Source organism: Cavia porcellus, unplaced genomic scaffold, assembly GCF_034190915.1.
Source record: "Cavia porcellus strain 051 isolate PalLab524CR breed Dunkin Hartley unplaced genomic scaffold, mCavPor4.1 scaffold_25, whole genome shotgun sequence".
In the NCBI taxonomy this organism is placed as follows: Eukaryota; Metazoa; Chordata; class Mammalia; order Rodentia; family Caviidae; genus Cavia; species Cavia porcellus.
The window spans coordinates 33,485,713-33,505,020 of NW_026947508.1; the positions used below are offsets into that span (position 1 = coordinate 33,485,713).

The 19,308-nt window shown below is 35.2% G+C and overlaps 1 protein-coding gene across 11 annotated transcripts in view; it reads left to right on the forward strand.

Moving 5' to 3' along the window:
- The window catches only part of Foxj3 (forkhead box J3), a 126,925-nt gene that overhangs the window by 9,880 nt on the left and 97,737 nt on the right, over positions 1-19,308 (forward strand). For 10 of the 11 annotated variants that reach the window (XM_063236180.1, XM_063236189.1, XM_063236188.1 and 7 more), the window contains exon 2: positions 11,488-11,548. In XM_063236180.1, the coding sequence (XP_063092250.1) occupies positions 11,505-11,548 (44 nt within the window). In that variant the 5' untranslated portion in view covers positions 11,488-11,504. Of the gene's footprint in view, positions 1-7,518; positions 7,585-11,487; positions 11,549-19,308 lie in introns of all 11 variants that reach the window. The other variant, XM_063236185.1, reaches the window with a different exon arrangement.

Sequence of the window (19,308 nt, forward strand, 5' to 3'; positions counted from 1 at the left end):
TGACAGCTGTAATTGAGTTAAAATTTGCTTCTAATTTCTTTTTGCCTGTTTTTCCATGTGGAATAGCAGAGACTTTGTTTGCCTGTCACAAGATAACATGTTAAATATTTAAAGGTGAATACTCTTTCAGCAAAAAAAAATTTTTTTTTGATACCTGTGCATTCAATACACTGTTCTGGGTGCTATGAGAAACCCAGAAGTAATTAAGAGGTGTTTGTTTACAAGGAATGTGAGGAATGTTACAGAAAAAGAGCCTTGGATTTGCCAAGAAGAGAGTGCTTTTGCTTGATGATGATCAAGAAAGCTTTGTGGAAGAGATAGTGGTTGTGATAATATTAGAGATTGGGTTCTCTAATCTGAAGGCATAGTCGAAGATTTAGAAAGGATGGAGGTGAGAGGAGTAGAAAAAGAATCAGGTTGGTTGTTTGCCAGCTATACTCCAGGATATTAAAAATGCTCCTTATTGTATCCTTAGCACCTGAGGGAGTGTTTGTGAAATAATTGAGGCTCAGTAAAGTTTATTTATTGAATGAATGAATAACTTTTCACATTTTAGAAATACTGAATATCCTTTTCTTAGACATTCACAAAGGAGTCTCAGATATTGAACACTTTGATAAAAGAATGATTATCACTTATTTTCTTTTTTTGTACTGGGGATTGAATTTATGACTGCCTCCTTGTACAAGGCAGGTGCTTATGCCACTGAGCTAAATCCCTAGCCATGTCACTTTTTTTTTTTTAGTTTGTAGACATTCTTTTTTATTTTATGGAAAAAAGGTAAAACAATTTCATAACAAAATAGAATAACAGTAGTTGTACGTTACATGTTGTTATCTTTAAAGTAGTTGCTCAGGGCTGGGGATTTAGCTCAGTGGCATAAGTGCCTGTCTTGCAAGCAGGCAGTCGTGAGTTCGATCCCTGGTACCGATAAAAAGGAAAAAGACAAAAAATAAATAAATAAATAAAATAAAGTAGTTGCTCAGGGTTCAGGATATAGGTATAAAGATTTCTGCAATTGTTATTAGCACAAACCTTTTGTTGAACTGAGACACTAATAGTATAACTGCCTTGCATTTTCCCCTCTTTTCCTGCTTTTTCAAATGCCCATTAACAATTCTTGAAATAGTCTGAAAAATATTATGCTGGGTCTGCATGTAGAGATGAGATGGAAGTCTGAAGATCAGTGTTTCTACCTGAAACTAAACATGCCCACTTTCTTCAGTCGTTCTGTACTAGCCGTTTGGTTTCTAACCACTTCACTAGTCTGTATCCCTCCCTGCAAGCATTCTAGCTTGTAAGTGTTCTTAACATGAGTAGCTCAAAACAGAATACAGTACTCTGGTATGAACTAACCACAGTGAAGTGTGCATTGGACACGTTACAGTCCTCCTAGATCTGAGTACTATTCTAATAAGGTCTAAGATTGTATTTTGTTTCTTTTTAGCAGTAGCAACTGAGTCATTGCTTTGGCTCATACTCAGTTTTCATATTAATTTACAAGAGGTTCTTTGAGTAGATTTAAAGAGATTTCTTATTAGGATAGCTAACAAAATGAATACCCATTTTCTTCTGATTGACTATATGCTGTTTTCTAAGCACTAGTTCATTCTTAACTTCCTGAAATCAGAGAAAAAAAAAATTGTACAATGCCAGAGTTGAGGGAGTAACATTCAAAAGACTTTGGTACAAGTGCTTTGTTGAGTATGCTGTAAAGCATATAAAATAATAATGAATTGCCATTTAGCAATCACTGAGATTCAAATAATTAAGGTATTTTCCACGTGTCTCATTTTTTCTTTGTGCCTGAAGTACCTGAAAGAAAAATTGAGACACTTTTTAAAACCTGTTATTAGTATGTATCTCTAAACAAGACATTTTCATGCATCTGTGTTACGATTATAACAAAATCGATTGTCTTCAGTGTCATCTGATATTCAGTTCATAAATCAGATTCCTACACTTGATCTTAGCCAAAAGGCTGAGCTGTGATAAATCAAATTTCTGATTAAAGATACCTTTTTATTATTTGTTTTTAATTGAATCAATATGTAGACCAAGTCTACACATTGCGTTGGTTATGTTTCTTATTTCTTTTATTCTAACAGCAGTTTCTCCTCCTTACTTTTTGATACCATTTGACTCTTTTGGTTCTTTATGTTTTTGTACCAAAGATGCAGATACTGTTACTATCCCTTTTGAAAATGTATTACGTTTTTCTTCTTTTACATCATTTCAGCAAGCAGTTTGGAATGTAATGTCCAAAAGGAGTACTAGGCATTGAGGTAGGTATGAAGGTTAATTTGACCTAGTAGAAGCCAACATTGTAATGGTAGAGACAGCTGCCTCCTGAAATAATACCAAGTGTATTGTTTGCCCTCTTATGGGTCATGCCTTGTTTACAGTAGCCTCCTATTACTTCCCCTTGGATGCTCCCAGTGGAATCTTGTACTGATCAGGACCCATGGTTAATTATTGAGTCAATCTAAATTACGCCTATTTTGGGCCTGTCAGTGCTTATACTGTCTCTTTGGGGGAACTAAAGCAAAGTTCATGTTATAGTTACCATGTAGCATTTTAATTCTCCAACAAGGTTATAAACATCATGTCTTATTTTTCCTTGTGGTTCTGAACTTTGAAGAGACCTGATTCATGCAATAGTTCTACTTTTCCCTGAGTCATTAGGACTTTCTGCCATTTAAAAAGCAATAATTCAGATCTTATTCTACAATCTGAATCAGGGATGACAGATACACATACAGTACATGATTTGCATGTTAGCGCTTCCCCATCACATGGTCCTGGCAATCTACTAATTTCTGGTTGCTTTTAGACACGACTTTCTCAAGCATTTCGGGCATCCACTATCATTTGAACTTGATTGACAAATGATAATGAAACCTTTGTGCTATCCTTGTCCTAAATCAATATTTCCTGAATTAACTGGTAAATCAGAATCACCTGAGATAACTTTTAATTTCCTGGATTTCATTCTAGACTCCTAAAATTTCTAAAAATGGAATAGAAATGATTCATATGAAGTCAGTAATTTTTTTTTTAAAGACTAACTTTGGGGGACACGGGATAGGTAATTTTTATTTTGTTAGAAAATTCTGGTAATGGAGACTATCCTTCTATCTTTGTTACAGTATAGCATTTAGTTACTCTTGACAACCAGTAAATTCTGATGGGTTTGATTTACTCTTCAAGAGTATGGTAGGTCTTTTGCTTTGAATTACACCAGGGAAAGCACATGAATCAAATGCCCAAGATAAAGATACAGGATCCAGAGTAGTGACATGTTGATTTTCTAAATATAACTGAGGTCAGATTTAAAGCCTCAAAACCTTTCAGTCTTCTAAAAGATTATTCTCTGTTTAGTGAATACTTTTAGAAGTTGTTTAAAATGGAGCTCAATGTTTTTGGACTAAACTTGTAGATTTTTAATATTTCATGTATGTTCATTACAGGGGATTTAAACAAACAATGTGATTTAACTTCATATACTTTCATCATATTTCCCATAAAAATAAATCTATACTTTGAAAAAGTTCTTTATTTGACCACACAGTTTGTGTGGTCACTGCATCTTGTGGGTAAATTATTGAGTCTAGTAGAGAGACTGAAACTTCAGGATTATCCTGTGGGTTTTTAATGGCTGGCTCAGAAATAGAATCTTGTGTTATTTACTGAATTATGATTTGGTTTGAAGAGGGTGACCTGTGATCTGTTTATATAAATTGCAGGAAGTAAAGTTAGGAGTTTGGAAGAACTTACGAAGCTTGAATGGGTTTTTTTTTTTTCTTGTCTTCTGTTTCTTCCTGGGCCTGATCTTGATTTAGGAAGAGAAGGTATACCCATTGATTAGAGCTTTCAAAAATAACAAACAGCCAATTGTGGCACATGTGTTGTAGGTTCACCACCACTGGGGTAGCCTAAGTAGTTGATTCATAGGTAACAGTAGAATAAGTTCCTTTAGAATAATTTCAGGTGTATGAACTTTTTTGTGGACTGTATGTATATTTTTGTTAAATACGTTTTATGAATGCACGTCACGTTTGGAAATAATAGAGGCCCAGAAAACAAGGGCTACTGAATGGTTCAAGGGAGGGGACTATTGATTTGAAGGTAATTGCTTTTAGTAGAGTTGCTTTCTAGTATAGTCATTACTTTACTTTTCTAGCATTGGGATTTGGGAATGGATCTTGTACTAATGAGAAAAGTGGGAATTAGAACAAATAAGAACATTTGTATAATGCTTCTGAACACTTTTCCCCCAACAACGTTATTGAGATTTAATCATACACCATATAATTTACCTATTTGAAGTGTAGAATTCACTGTTTTTTAGTATATATTCATAGAGTTGTGTAATCATTGCTACATTCTAATTTTAGAACATTCTCCTCTCCTAAAAGAAGCTCCATACCTTCGAGCAATCTCTATTCTCCTTTTACCTCTTCTCTTCCCCCTAGCCCTAATCTGGGTAACGCAACTACTCAGGTATAACCTAATTGCTAATATCAGTTTGTCAGTTGTGGACATTTAATATAAATGGAATCATACATGTGGTTCTTATGACTAATTTCTTTCACTTAGCATGTTTTCAAAGGTTGTGACGTTTTGTCAGAGTATTCTATTGCATGGTTATAACACATTTTGTTTATTCATTAGTTGATGGACATTTGGATTTTTTTTTTTTTCTGTTAGGATTTAGTGCTACTAAGAACATTCTTGTTTAAGTTTTTCTGTGGGTGTAGATTTTATATTTTGGGATATTATATCCAAGGAGCAGAATTGCTGGTTCATATGGTAAATCTATGTTTAACTTTTTGGCAAATCACCAAACTGTTTGCCAGAGGGGCTATGCTATTTTGGATTTCTGCTGGCAACACATGACAGTTTCAGTTTCTACATATCTTTGCAACACTATTATCTTTCTTTTAAAAAAGCAATCCTGGTGGGAATGAAGTAGTATATTACTGTAGTTTGGATTTACATTTCGCTGTGACTAGTGATGATCAACATTTTTTCATGTGTTCATTGGACATTTGTGTATTTTCTTGTAAATATGGCTGGTGAGATCCTTGGATTGTCTTCTTATTGGGCTGTATGAGTTCTTTGTATATTCTGGATACCTAACTCACGGGGTTGGTCCTAAATTGCTTGGGGTAGAAAGAAGTGATTGCTACAAGGACTGTGCTAATTAAAGATTTGATGCATTTTCAGTCATACCTTATTTTAAATTTCTTTTTTCCAGCTCTGGAAGAACTTGGTTTATTCATTCATTTAACAAATGAGGGCTTGCGTGTACCCAAGGTTTTGAGGATGTACAGAGAATAAAACAGACAAAACTTCCTATTCTCATGAAGCTTACATTTGTGGAGGAGAAACTGTAAATAAAAGTTACATCAAATGATGAGAAAAGCTGTGAAGAATAAAGCAGAATAATGATGACAGAATAAAAGTTAAAAGTACTTCTTGCCTTTATTGAATTCTTAATCTATACCTCTGTGCTCTGATTGACTTTATTGCACTTTCCATTTACTTTCACTTTATACAATGGTTGGTTAACTTTCTTTTCCCTCTTGGAATTCTTAACCTCATTGCAGTCTTTTTTTTTTTGTCTTTTTCCTTTTTATCCTTTTTATTGGTACCGGGGATCGAACTCACGACTGCCTGCTTGCAAGGCAGGTGCTTATGCCGCTGAGCTAAATCCTCAGCCCCCCCTCATTGCAATCTTAAGTTTTGCTCTCTCTGTTCCACACAATCAACTCTGCAGTTATTTTATACTAACAGCCAATATCCCTCTGTTGTGTCCATCTTGATACACATTTGACACAATTGCCTTTTTCTCCCTAACATCTCTTGCTGCTATCTGTAATACTACTTTCTCAAGTTTTTATTCTTTTTGAACAGGTTCCTCTGACCTCTCTTTTAATACTTCCATGGTGCATTGAGGATCCTCATGAATTTAATCAGAGGAGAGCGGATGACAATTTTGCTCAAGCTACACCTGGGTGTGTTCAGGTTTAACTAATGGAGCTGGGGTGGACAACTGATTACTATTCACTCAGCGAGATTCTTTTCCTTGCGCTTCATCTGGCACATTTTACTCTAGCTGATTAAAATACAGATTATTTCCAACACTACTTTAATGATTACTTGTGACTGATAGTAGAGTATATAGTAGTTCATAATGTTAGGTCAAATGGCCTGAATCACAAAGGTTTTTCCTTCATGGAAATTAATGAATTGTATACTTTCTAGATTCAGAAGTAATAAAAGGAGTAGCTTTTTGACCTCTTGCTGTAGTATTTGTTTTCAAAAATTCAGTTCTTTTTGTCTTGTATTATGCTCATGCTTTTATTCAGTCTACTTTCATAGTAATTGAAACATGAAGTTAACCTTGGAGAAATTGCCAATAATAATCAGTGGTACATAGTAATTGTCAGAGGTGGAATTCCAGTGTAGGTCTTCAGAATCAAAAATCATTTGTTATGGATTAAAAACTGGTGGTCAATTTAACACCAGCTGAATTAAATCAGCATGGTGCTGAGTGTTGCTGGTCCACCTGAGGAAAGTTGCCAGCATAAAAGGAGATGTGGGGAAAAGTGGGGTGTTGTGTGTTCTCCTAAGTGTTGTTTGGAGCCATTGGTTCTGGAGGAGCTTGTCATGGCTAGCAACTCCGAAATGAATTTAGCTATTTTCATTGGAAGAGCTCAGGACCTTATCACTGAGAATGGCTGCGGTTCACTTTGGAGGAACGCTGGTCCTTACATTGAGCATCCCTTCTTGGCTCCAGAGGGCAAGATGTGTGCTGTTTAATCTCCAGCAGAAATTGGCACGGTGGCTTCCTGATATGTCACACTTGAATTCTGATCGTTGAGGAGCTCGGGACCTCATTGTCACTGAGGATGGCTGTGGTAATTTTCAGGGATGCCCTGGTTCTTATTTTGAGTCATCGCTTCTTGGTTCCACTGCAGAACCTTCAATCTACTGCACAAATCCTTCACCCTGCTGGCGTAGACTTTCTAGCTTCTACCGATGACCTTTGGGCCTTCTCTGTATATCCATAAAACAGACTTGAATGGGTCATTGTCATGGGCTCTAGGTTTTCAGCTGGACTCATGCAGAACATTGCTGTGGGATCCAGACCCTTGGCTGGATTTTCTAGATCTTTAGTGTGGTGAACAGATTTCCTGCATTTTCTCTATTTAATGCTGGGTGATTATCATAAAATAGTATAAATTCTGTATCCTGTATGTAGTTGTTTTCCTTGCAACCCCTGCCTACAACATCATCATTGTAAATTCTTTGTAAATTATAAAGCATTGTATTTCTATAAGGGTAGGAGAGGAGAGGGCTTATAGGAATTACTTGGGACCTTTTTGAAAATAACTTTCTCCACGTTCACCTCCTATTCCCAGTAATGCACCAATATACAACTATATTTGTTTTAACAGCTGCTTCCTAAATGTAAATAGTTTGTAACTGTTTAATTGCTTTTATTTAAAGGAATTCCACATTCTTCTGTTGAAAGTGGAATATAATGCAGTAACACACGTTGAAGAGTGCAAAATAGTGAGTGACTTAAAATCCGTATTCTGTGTCATTCTGTACAAACTTGTGACATACTGATTTTCAGAGAATGTGAAGAAAATGCTACTAATTGCTGTTGAAACCAAATTTAAACCATATAAATTATGAATGTAATTGAGGAATGTAATGCATGTCTAGTAGGTGCCATAGAGATACAAGTTTGTAACTTGGAGGACATCAGCAGTGAGATTTCCTGATTTGGGGGTGAATATTATTAGCTTTTTAGGAGATTTTGGTGTTGCTGATTAGTAGCCTGTTAAGTTTGATACGGGTTTTTTTAGTCTACAAGTTTGAGATTCAGGACACCATTCAGTAATCTAACTGAAAACTGGAGAAATCTGCAACTAAGGCATGGCGTTACATTAGAATAGGAAATTTAGCTGGAAACTAGAGTTGGTAGTAAAGGGTAATTGACTGAAGGTTCTAAGGATGTTGCAGTTTGGGGGACTTGATATATAATATCATTTTCCCTCTCTGAACTCTTAGCAGACTGAGAAAACAGGAATCAACAAGTAAAGAAACAAGATGCAGGAAACACCTTTTATTAAAAAATATTTTTTAACCAGGTAAAACTTAGCATGCCATACAGTTTTCTATTTTAGAGTGTACAATTCAGTTTTTAGTACATTCACAAAATTGTGTACTCATTACTATTAGAATATTTTCATTAGGTTTCATCGGGGGGGTCGTTTGTTTTTGTTTTTTGAGACAGGGTCTTGCTATGTAGTGAACTCACAGCAATCCTGCCTCAGCCTCTCGAGTGCTGGGATTATAGGCGTACACCACTATACTAGGCTTTCATTAATTCTTAAACCTCTTAGGAGCCAGTCCCCACCAATGACTCCTTGGTGTTCAAGTTTTTTGTTAAGTAAGTTATATCCACCTACCATGCAATTTTTGGAGAGGAGTAAACTACTAGTAGTATTTAGAGAAGTCATATCTCATAAAACTGAGTCCAACAGAAGTTTTCTTCTCTAACAAATGTGAAAATTAAGCTAGAAACCCAAAGGCCGTGCTTAGATGAGAAGGCCATGCCACTTTATCAAGATAGGAAGTACATTAAGTAAAGATGATGAATTCAATTTCAGACAACGCAAATTTGGAATTTCAAGGAAGGGATATTAGATATTTATGTTTGGATAGCAGATTATTCATCCCTGCTGGAGACAAAGATTTTGAGATTCATCTGTATACATGCGATTACAATAGAGGGCCAAGTAAAGCACTCATACAATAAAAACAGAGCAATATCTTTGGTTTTGATTATGCTAACTGGTGTTTCTGCTGTGTATTGCTATGAGTGGCTTGCTTCTTTCTGGGTTTTATGACTGATTGAATTAATGTATTCACATCATTAATTTTATGATCCTATTTGTGGAAGTTTTTTAAAGGCCTAAGTCAAAGAGGATTCCCTAGGGAGAATTTGCATTTGCATGTGTTGAGGTTGAAAAGGAAAACTGCCATCCTGCAGTCACTGTAAACAACTTCTAAGTATGAAGCTTTTAAAATCATAAACATGGGGGAAGGTCAGAATATGGTTGTGAACTATCAGAGGAAACACCACTGCACTGCTGTCTTACCCTTATCTCCTTGTCTACACCTGGTGCCAATGTTAAAAATGTAGTTTTCAGTCTGGTGTGATGGTGTATATTTGTAACCCCAGCCTGAGCCTGGAGCTTCTGACGTTTGAAACTAGCCTGCTTTACATTGCAAATTGCCCATCTCCAAATCCCCTCACCTGTAACCTCTCCTCTTCCAAAGCAGTCTTCCTTGTAATTCTTTTGGGTAAGACCTGAACTTCGCTACTTTTGCTGGACCTCAAGAGGCTTCAAATTAATTGAAAATTGGAATTCATATAGTTTGATAAATGTCCTAACGGTGAAGGAAAGCTAGTTTTAGTACTCTGCATATCCCCCTAATTCCCTGCTTATAGTTAGTTTTTGACTTCTGATGATACCTAATTTTTTGTCAGGTTTTTGATTCATTTGTAAAGATTTGAAAATAGATTATCTAGCATTCTAGTTATTTAACTGAACATGGTGACCAAGCCATCTATCATGTCATCCTGGCAGAAATAAAATCATGTCTGTCCAGCGTATGCAGGACACTTAGTTGTTGGTAATTTAGTTAGCTTCTGAATTAAGTTATAAACTTAGAACAGAATCCAGTGTTTTTGTTGGCTTACATAATATTTAGAAAATAAAAAATCGATTTTTAAATTAGATTTTGGATTTCTTCTTTTGAAAAACTGAAAGTTCTTACAATAATGGGCTGAGCAGGATTTGGTGACACATGTCTGTAATCTCAGTCTTCTGGATGGCCGAGAAAGGAGGATTATAAGTTTGAGCTTTCTGTCTACGGAGCTTAATAACTGAGCAAGGTTCTGTTTCAAAAAATCAGGAACTGAGGATGTAGAAAAGTGCAAGACTCTTGAGTTCAGTGCCCAGTACAAACCAAACCTCACCCTGCGCCCCCGCCCAAAAAAAACCTCTCCCACCAACAAAACAATGGGCCTAAAACACTCTTTCTTAGCAGTTGATTAGAGCTGACAGTAGAAGGCGACTCCTTCCTTTCAGACTAAACGTGGTCTCTTTAGTTGTTCAGTCTTATATCACTTGTGCAGTGTATTCACACATATACATCAATACCTGTCCTAACTTACTTCATTTATATTAATGTCTCAGTTATTTTTCTCATTGCTGAGACAAAACACCTGGCACCCTCAAGTTAAAGGAGCAGAGATTTATTTCAACTCACAGTTTGTAGGAGTTTCAGTTCATAGTTGGCTCCACGGCAGATGGGCATGGGAGAAGGGCATCAGAGGAGATGCAGTCCATGGCAAACAGGCAAGAGATTTGCAAGCCGTAGCAGCAAGTTTGCCTGCTTTCTGTTCCTTACTTGTATGTTCCATTTAGGCTACAAGTCTGTTGATTGGTGCCGCCCTTACCCATGGTGGGGTTTCTGTTATCCATCCTTTTAATCCCAGTGTCACACTCTTAATCCACATTCACATACTTTAATCCAGCCACCTTTGAAACTCTCTGTGAGCACATGGGAGTTTGGAGGGGAGGAACATCTAGATGTAAGTCATAATAACAAGAATCTTTGGTGTTTGTGAATCATCCTTTCTCTTACGAAAATATTCAACACTGGCACATCCTTGGGAGAGTAGCACTAATAGACATTTTCATATATGTTCACTTTATTACTTAATTCTAACAGCAAATCTGCAATGGTAAAGCTATAAAAGTGTTATACAGGTGTTCCATTACCAAATTTCAGATAAAGAAACTGAGGTTTGTTGAGGTTATGTGAATTCTTTAAGGTCTCAGCAGTGTTTCAAGTTAGAATTTAAATCTAGAATTCATTCAGACAGAGCTCCTTGTGTTCCAGTGTTAATCTTAACTTTTTTTTTAAACAATGGAACTATTTCTTCAGATGTTTTAGTGACGTTTAGTAAATAAAACCAATGAAGGTGGCACTGCTTTCATTGAAGAGATACATGAATGGGGGAGCAGTTAATGTTGGAACCAGAGATCTGCATGCCCAATTTGATGAAGGCTTAGGCACCTTTGTGGAATGCTTGGGATTTTCTAAATAATTTGGATACACTAAGCATTATCATTTGTCAGATTATGAAATCTCAGCTCATTTGGATGTCACAGTTGTAGTATGCTTGCTTCTTTTTTTACTCTTCCTGATGTTTCTTCTATAATACCTCTTCCTATTCAGTAGCATTTCTCATTCATGTGAGTTTGAGTTCTGATAATGGTTGTTCTTTTAGTATTCTATTTTGTTTTTCACAGTTTTAATTAGAATTGTAATGTGATTTATAATTTAATTTATTTTGGAGCATCTAATAATTAACTCTTGTTTACTTTTTAGATTCTCTTTGTGGCCAGATGGGTTTGTATGGACAGACTTGTCCATCTGTAACTTCATTAAGGTGAGTGTTCATTTCTTTTTCTCAACACTTAAAAGTAAACTCATTTGACACTGTATTTCAAGGTGAAGTTCATAATAAAACACTGCATCTTGTTTTGTCAAGTAGTGCACTTTGTATAGTGGAGAGATTTTCTGCTTACAGAGATTTTTGTAGTAATGAGATTTGGAAATATTTGTTTCCATTAGTAAGTTTAGTGAACTGAGTGAACTTAGTAAGGTTATGGTTATTTACATGAAATAACATAATTTTACACTTCCTTTGTTGTTTCTTAGCTTTGTATTTGTTTTAACCATAAAATAGTAAATTTTGATTGTTCGTAGCAAATTATTAAAAGAGACTAAAGATACTAATTTTATATTATCCTCTTTTACAATATGTAAAATACGTGAAAAAGTAAAAGTAAGTTATTGTATACATTTCAATGGTTTTAGAATTTTGAAGTCACCAGATCCTTCCTACAGGTTAACTTTTACGTGAAGTTCAATGAATAATGTAGGTAACATACTCTGCTTACTTAGACTTCCATATCTACTTTCATAGTATCTTTTGAGGGATTTTTGTGGTTCCAGTAACAATTTGAAAAATAACCTAAACCTGATTTTTAAGTTGTAACCTTTTGGAGTAGAATATAAAGTGTGATGACAGCATCTGTTAGTTACATGTGGTGTTGCAGTCAGTCCTCTCATTCATTTAGCATATCAAATACCTGGTGCGCTATTTAACACTATCCCCATAATCGTGGAATATACCTACTAGTGGAGAGAAAATTAACAAAACAAGTAGAAATATCTGTTAAGAGAGTGACAGTGATTAGGGCTAAGATAATTAAAATGGAGGACAATGTGAAGTAATGAGGATATGTGTTATTTTAGATAGGGTAGCCAGGGAAAATCACAGAGAAGGTGACAGTTGAACAAAGAACTGAAATAGTGATGGAATGAGCCTTATATTAAGTATGTGGAAGATGACCATTCTACCCCGAAGAAATCCAAGAAGTGCCCAGGCAGAAGGTTTCTCTGTGTGTTTAAAAAATATTGAGGTCTATGTGGCTGGAGCAGAGCTGGAAGAGAGTTGGAATTATCTTGTTACGGAAGACATGAGAGGAGAAAAGACAGATACAAAGTTACTAGAGCCATAAGTGTGAAGCTAAGGAATCCTTAGGATTGAGAGAGATTCTAGTTTTCTAGAATACTACAAAAAGAAAATGAACAGTGAAGCTGTTATTTCATTTTTATGTACTTCTTCCTCAGTAGAAAAACTTTGTGCTTTTATGGCATTTCTTTCTATGGGAGTGGAAATAGATGAAAAGATTGCTTTTCTATTTCCCTTGAGTTTTTTTCCCTTCCTCTGTAAATAAGAGACATCTGAATAGCTCTGAAAAGAGCTTTTTTTTTTTTAATAAAAAGACTCATAATTTCTTTAATCTTCCAAGCTGTTGTAGAACTAATTTGACTCACTGATTTCCTTTTAGTATGATGGAGATAGTCATTTTTCTCTCTCTTTCAATACTGTATTTAAAATTTGGGAATGGTTTCTTCAGGATATTTTGATCTTCCAGTTAATATTTTTCCTTAAATATGTTTTAGTGGTGGGGTTACAATGAAACAGTCATATTAAGGCTGTTCACCAAGTGGATATTAAATATGTAAGTCAAGGTAGGGAGTGGAATGGAAGTGTGTGAAAAAAAACTTTGGACACAATTAAGATAGTAAATGAATTATAGTTGTTCCCCCAGTCATCCTAAATATTTAGAGTAAGTATTGTTTTCTTAGAGATGATATTGGTTCTTTGTTTAATATAGAAATGTATTAGGATTTTGTTGTTGTTTTTTTGTTTTAGTTTTTGGAAATTAGGGTCTCACTGTGTAGCTTAGGCTGGTCTTCAGCCCACTGTGTAGTCTAGGCTGTCCTTGAACTTGTGGTAATCTTCATGTCTTCAGCCTTCCAAGTGTTGAAATTATAGGCATGCACTACCACTCCTGACTTTATTAGGATTAAGAATTCTTACTGTATTTTTAGGATTAAAAAGTAATACTTCATAGAAAGTATGGAAATAAGAAGTACCATTTAATATTTTCAATTCACATAATTTTATTTGCTTATTTACTTTTAAAATGTCTTCATTTAACATAATTTTATTCATTTATTTACATTTTTTGAGACAAGGTTTCACTTCGTAGTTCAAGCTAGCCTTGACTACTTTGTCATCCAGATTGACCTTGATCTCATGGCAGTCTTCCTGCCTCATCTTACCAAGTGCTGGGATTATAGATGTATGCTACCACCAGCTAACCTTACATTTTAATGAAAGTTACAGTAGCAATGTTATATTCTGTATGAGACAGTTTTGTTTCTTTAGTGTTCTTAGCCTAGGCAAAATCCATACTAGTAATTTAAACAGACATGCTTTATAGAGAGAATTGGTAACTAGATATAAAGTTGTTAACTAAGTAATAGAAAAGATAAAAATAAAACTTGTATGAAGATAAGACACAGTAGGGTACCAGGTACTACCTATCAGATTCAAGGACAAGGAAAAAACTTAGAAAAGAAAGCCCCTTTGAACTGAGAGTTAGACCTACTAGGAGAAACTGCAACAACACTTACGCTGGTGTCTGAGCTTGGATGATGGGACCTGTCAGATTGACAGCCAGATCTCTGTTGGGGGGATGCTAACATGAGTTCAGATTGTGATGGATGTAGTTTCTGTGAAACAGTAGAATCTTAAAAATTTAGCATAATCTATTTGATTCCTGAATTTCAATAAGCTGGATTCAAATCCCAAAGAACTTTTATTTCTGAGCAAAGTTTTAATAAGATCAAAAGCTTACTGAATAGTTTATCTAGACAAGTAAATACGATGTATATATCACATGACTTCTTTCACATAATGTAGCAACAGACTGGTTTTATAATTTGATTTTGTCAAAGCAAAATAATTTGTTTCTTTGGGCCTGTTGAGACCCTGTATTTCTCTCAATTACCTAGCATATTTTAGAGTATTGATTTTATGGTTCACATATATATATAGTTTGAGACACTGGTTTACAGTAGCACTTGAAGTAGTTTCTAATGACAATTACTAATCTTTCTGAAACTGCTTCCCCTTTTTCCATGTTTTTCTTGCCTGTTTTCTTTCTGTTAATGCTTGTCCCTTAAAGACACCTTTTATTCTTGATTTAATTTCTGTTTACGAGTAGTATATACTAGGAAACACATAGGGATATTTTAACATGAGCTTTCCCACAAAAATGTTAGTGGCTCATATACATTTCCTATTTATCTGTTTATTTCCCTCATCTTGATATTGATGACCCTGATGTTTCAAATGATCAGAGAGGTAGATTTATTTTAAGGTCTCTTGCTGCCTTGTTTCCAGTAGCAGGCTTGGTATTGACAAGCGTTCTGGTGTGTAGTCTTAAAACGAGGTAGGTGCAGGTTCAGTTCTGTCTTGAGTGCGTATTAGCCATGTAATCTTGGGCAAATTACTTTTCTGTCTTCATGAGTTTAAACATATACAAAGATGTTGGCATTTTTCTTCTCTTCCATTTCCCCTAGTTATAAAACAAGGAAGTTTGTCATTTTTAAAATGAGAGAATGAGACAGATCTTTTGCTATTATCAGCTCAAGAATATGAGCTCTTCTATTTCCTCTTCATCTTAAAATTCTTACATTCTAGAATACCCAAAAGTGTTGAGATTTACCATTGTCCTTTGAACTAAGGAAGTTGCTATCATTTAATACTATATGTTTGTTGTATTTGTAATTCAAAAATTTTTTTAAGGCAATGTCTCGCTTTGTAGCTCAGACTGGACTTAAAATCATATAGTCCAGGCTGGCCTTGAGCTCAAAGTGAGCCTAATGTTTTGACCATCTTTGTGCTGGCATTACAGGAATATGCAAATATGCCTAGTTTAAAATTTTATATTTTTCAGTTTGTTCCACACAGCAGCAGAAGTAGCCTTTGTTTACCATGTAATATATTTTTCATTGTTAAACATTTCTGGATTTTGTAAAATCTTTTTTTTTGGTACCGGGGATCGAACTCATGACCTCAGGCTTGCCAGGCAGGTGCTTATGCCACTGAGCTAAATATCTGCGATTTTGTACAGTCTTATTTATTTGCATGTTTTAAGATGGCATGTTCCATTTAAATGGTGAATAATCTGAAAAGTCTAATTTGACTACTCTAAAACAGTATTTTGGATTTTTGGGGATTATCTTTTGACATTAATTCAAAACACGTAAAATTAGTACTTAGTTAACAGTATCCACATTTTAAGTGTTCACCAGCCACATTTGGCTAATGTTGTCACATTGAACACCACAAACATTTCATTGTTGCAGTAAGTTCTGTTGGACAGTAATGGTATATGGATCCTCTTAATTATAATTTCCTCTTTGAACTGAGAACCCTAATGCTCTGGGGCCTTCATTTCTGAACAGTTATTAAAGGAGTACCATTGCTTTTATAACAATTGGTGTTGTTTTACTGGTGACTTCGGTAGCTAGTATTTATGTTGTACTTTATTACATATTACTTTACTACAAGAGGCATTATTTCCATTCTCGCCACATACCCTATTTGAGTACTTTACATATGTTAATTAAATTCTGCCAATAACTCTGTGAGGTCAGTACCATTATTTTCCTCCTTTCACAAGTGAGTAAATAGAAGCAAAGTTAAGCACTTCAAGCTGATCAGGGACAGGTCTGGGTTTCATATGTACTGGTAGGTCTTGCTTCAGTGCCCGCAGCGCTCTTAACTGTTAAACTCCACTGCCTCTTAGCTATCAATATGTATTGCATTTCAAGGGTTTAAAAAAAGAGAGAGATTTTCCAAAGAGATATGTAATTGGGGATAGTGTAAAATAATAAGCACAAAAGGGAAATACCAATGCAGGAAATTGTGGTGGGAAAGTAATAGAAAACCACTGATTTAATTTTAAAATATATTGTATATGATTGAAAAAATCTTGTTACAAAAAGCAGTAGTTCTTTTGGAAGGAGAGGTGATAGGGAAGTTTAAATTATTATGAATTAATACATGTGAGGAAAATCATTAGAAGTGATAGAGAATAAAAGTACCACTAAATACATGCACGGGGCAGGGGGAGTTAAATATAAAGTCTACTAACAGTGCAATAGCATTAATACTGGAAAATAGAAAAAATATATGTTTGCTTTAGCAAGCTGCTTTAGTCAAGCTTTGCTTGATTACAAATAAAAGAAACCAGTACTGGATTTTCAAGCAAAAAAATTATATATGCATGTTCTTTTGGCAACCCTGGGATATTTTGTAGACCCCAAGGATAGCTGAGTCTTTGAAGAGGAAGATAGATACTGATGAAAAGTTGCTAAGTAGTATACTATTTTTCCTCTGTTAATTTTCTCTGAATCTAATTTATTTCTTTACTGCTACAGAAAGCTTTCTTTGCCTTTCTGGTACATAATCCTCCTGTAGCTCTCAAGTTCATGCATTTTTCATTGAGGATACCAGTCCAAATTGTTTCAGTTCTAATTCTGATTCCCAGTGAAGAAAATAAGGTGAACAGCTTAGATCATGTTCATACCCTTTTACATTGTTGTTACCTTACTCTGGTACATAGATAGTATGGTATAGGTAGGCTCTGGGAATGGAGGCAGCTCTGAGAAAGGACATTGTTATCTAGGTGAAACACTACAGAAAGTGTCTGATACAGCACAGCATTTGTACAGTGTTGAATGAGAAGAATTCGGATTTTAAGAAGATATATTGGGGATTCAGATTCTTTCTGAATAGGCTTATGAGTAGTGAATGGGATACTTGGTTTCCATCTTTATATCAGAACATCCAAAGTATCCTTATAGATGAGGATTTGAAATTGGACTCTAGTCTTAATTTTACTTAAGGTGATAGAGTCATGCACAATATAACAGCATTTCTGTTGACTGTGGACTGCATTAATGAAGGTGTTTCCATAAGATTATGTTGCCTAATAACATCTAGCTATCTTTGGTTGTGTAGGTAAATGCACTACGTGATATTCACCCAACCAAAATTGCCTAATAGTGCATGTCTCAGAACACACACCATTGTTAAGCAATACATTGCTATATATATTGAGTATTGCTTAGTATGATGCAGAATTCTCTTAAAAAAATGGATGCAGTTGAATGCAGTGACATACAGCTGTAATCCCAGCTGTTTGGGAGTTCAAAGCAGGATTGCAAGTTCAAGGTCAGCCTGGGTAACCTAGCAAGACCCTCTATCTCAGAAAATCAAAAGAGGCAGGGTAGAAGGGAGCATGGATGAGGCCCAAGTTCAATCCCTATCACCAAAAGAGAAGATAGTGTAGAATATGTACCATAATTTGATGTCTCTCAGAATGTATACACCTCAGTCATCACCACATCTAGTGTGGCAAATTTATCCATTGTATCCAAAATCTTCCTAAGACTTCATAATTCTACCTTTCCATCCCTCTCTTAGCAAGGTACCTTTTCTGTCCATTATGTTTGTTTTTCTTTTCTTTCTCTCTCTTTTTTTTTTTTTTTTTGCCGTACTGGGTATTGAACTCACAACCTCGTGCTTCCCAGGCAGGCACTTATGCCGCTGAGCTAAATCCTCAGCCCAATGTTTGTTTCTCTAGAGTTTTTGTATACATAGAATCATTGTGGGTGTGGGGGGATATGCTGGCTTCTTTTATAAAGTATAATTATTTTATGATTTACCTATGTTGCTGAATGTGTCAGTAGTTCATTTCTTTTTATTCCATTGGGTTTGTCTATGCATTCACCCACTGATGATACGTGAATTGTTTCCAGTTTTGGCTATTACAAATAAGCATGCTATGAACATTTGTGTGCACATCTTTCTATAAATATATGGCTTATTTCAAGTAAATTCCTAGGAGTGAAATCAGTAGATCGTGTAATAGATACAGGTTTACCCTTTTAAGAAATTGCTAACCTCCTTCTAAAATAGTTACAGCAGTGTATTAGAAATTCGTATTCTCATCAACACTTGATATGGTTGGTCATTTTAATTTTAGCTGTTCTAGTAGGTGTATAGTAAAACCTCAATGTGATTTTAATTTACATTGCACTTTTGTTTATTCTTTGCCATTGTATATCTTTTTAAAAAAATTACTTAAAAATAAGTTTATTATAACTAATGAATATAAAATCTGACATGTTTTCAAACATTTTCCAAAAAAGGTAAAACCCTCCCTTGTTATCCCTCCCCACGACATACTGGATATTTAGGACAGGAAAACTGTACAGTCCTAAACATGAAATTCTCATTGATTGGTTGGCATTAAAAGTCTCCATTACATAATATTCTACGTAAAGGTCTATTAAATTAAAAAGTCATTGGGCCAGAGATTTAGCTCAGTGGCGTAAGTGCCTGCCTGCCAAGTGCAAGGTCGTGAGTTCAATCCCCGGGACCAAAAAAAAGTAAATTAAAAAATCATTGAGTCACTTAACATTTGTAGTTTGGTTTCTACTGGCATTATGATAGTCATTCAAAATGCTAAGGGACTAAAACAGGTAACACTGCACGTGACAGATACTCAAAGTGCATGGATCTATGAAACCACAAACATTCATAAGAATCCTGGATGTGGAATTAAATACAGAATTAAGAACTAATTCAAGGAAATGCATGTCTATTTTAGCCTTTGGCATTTGGTCTAACATAGTTCTTTTTTTATACAGGCATCACTTTGTTCAGTCTATCAGCCAAAAAAATTTATCTGAGTACATTTTTCATTTAAC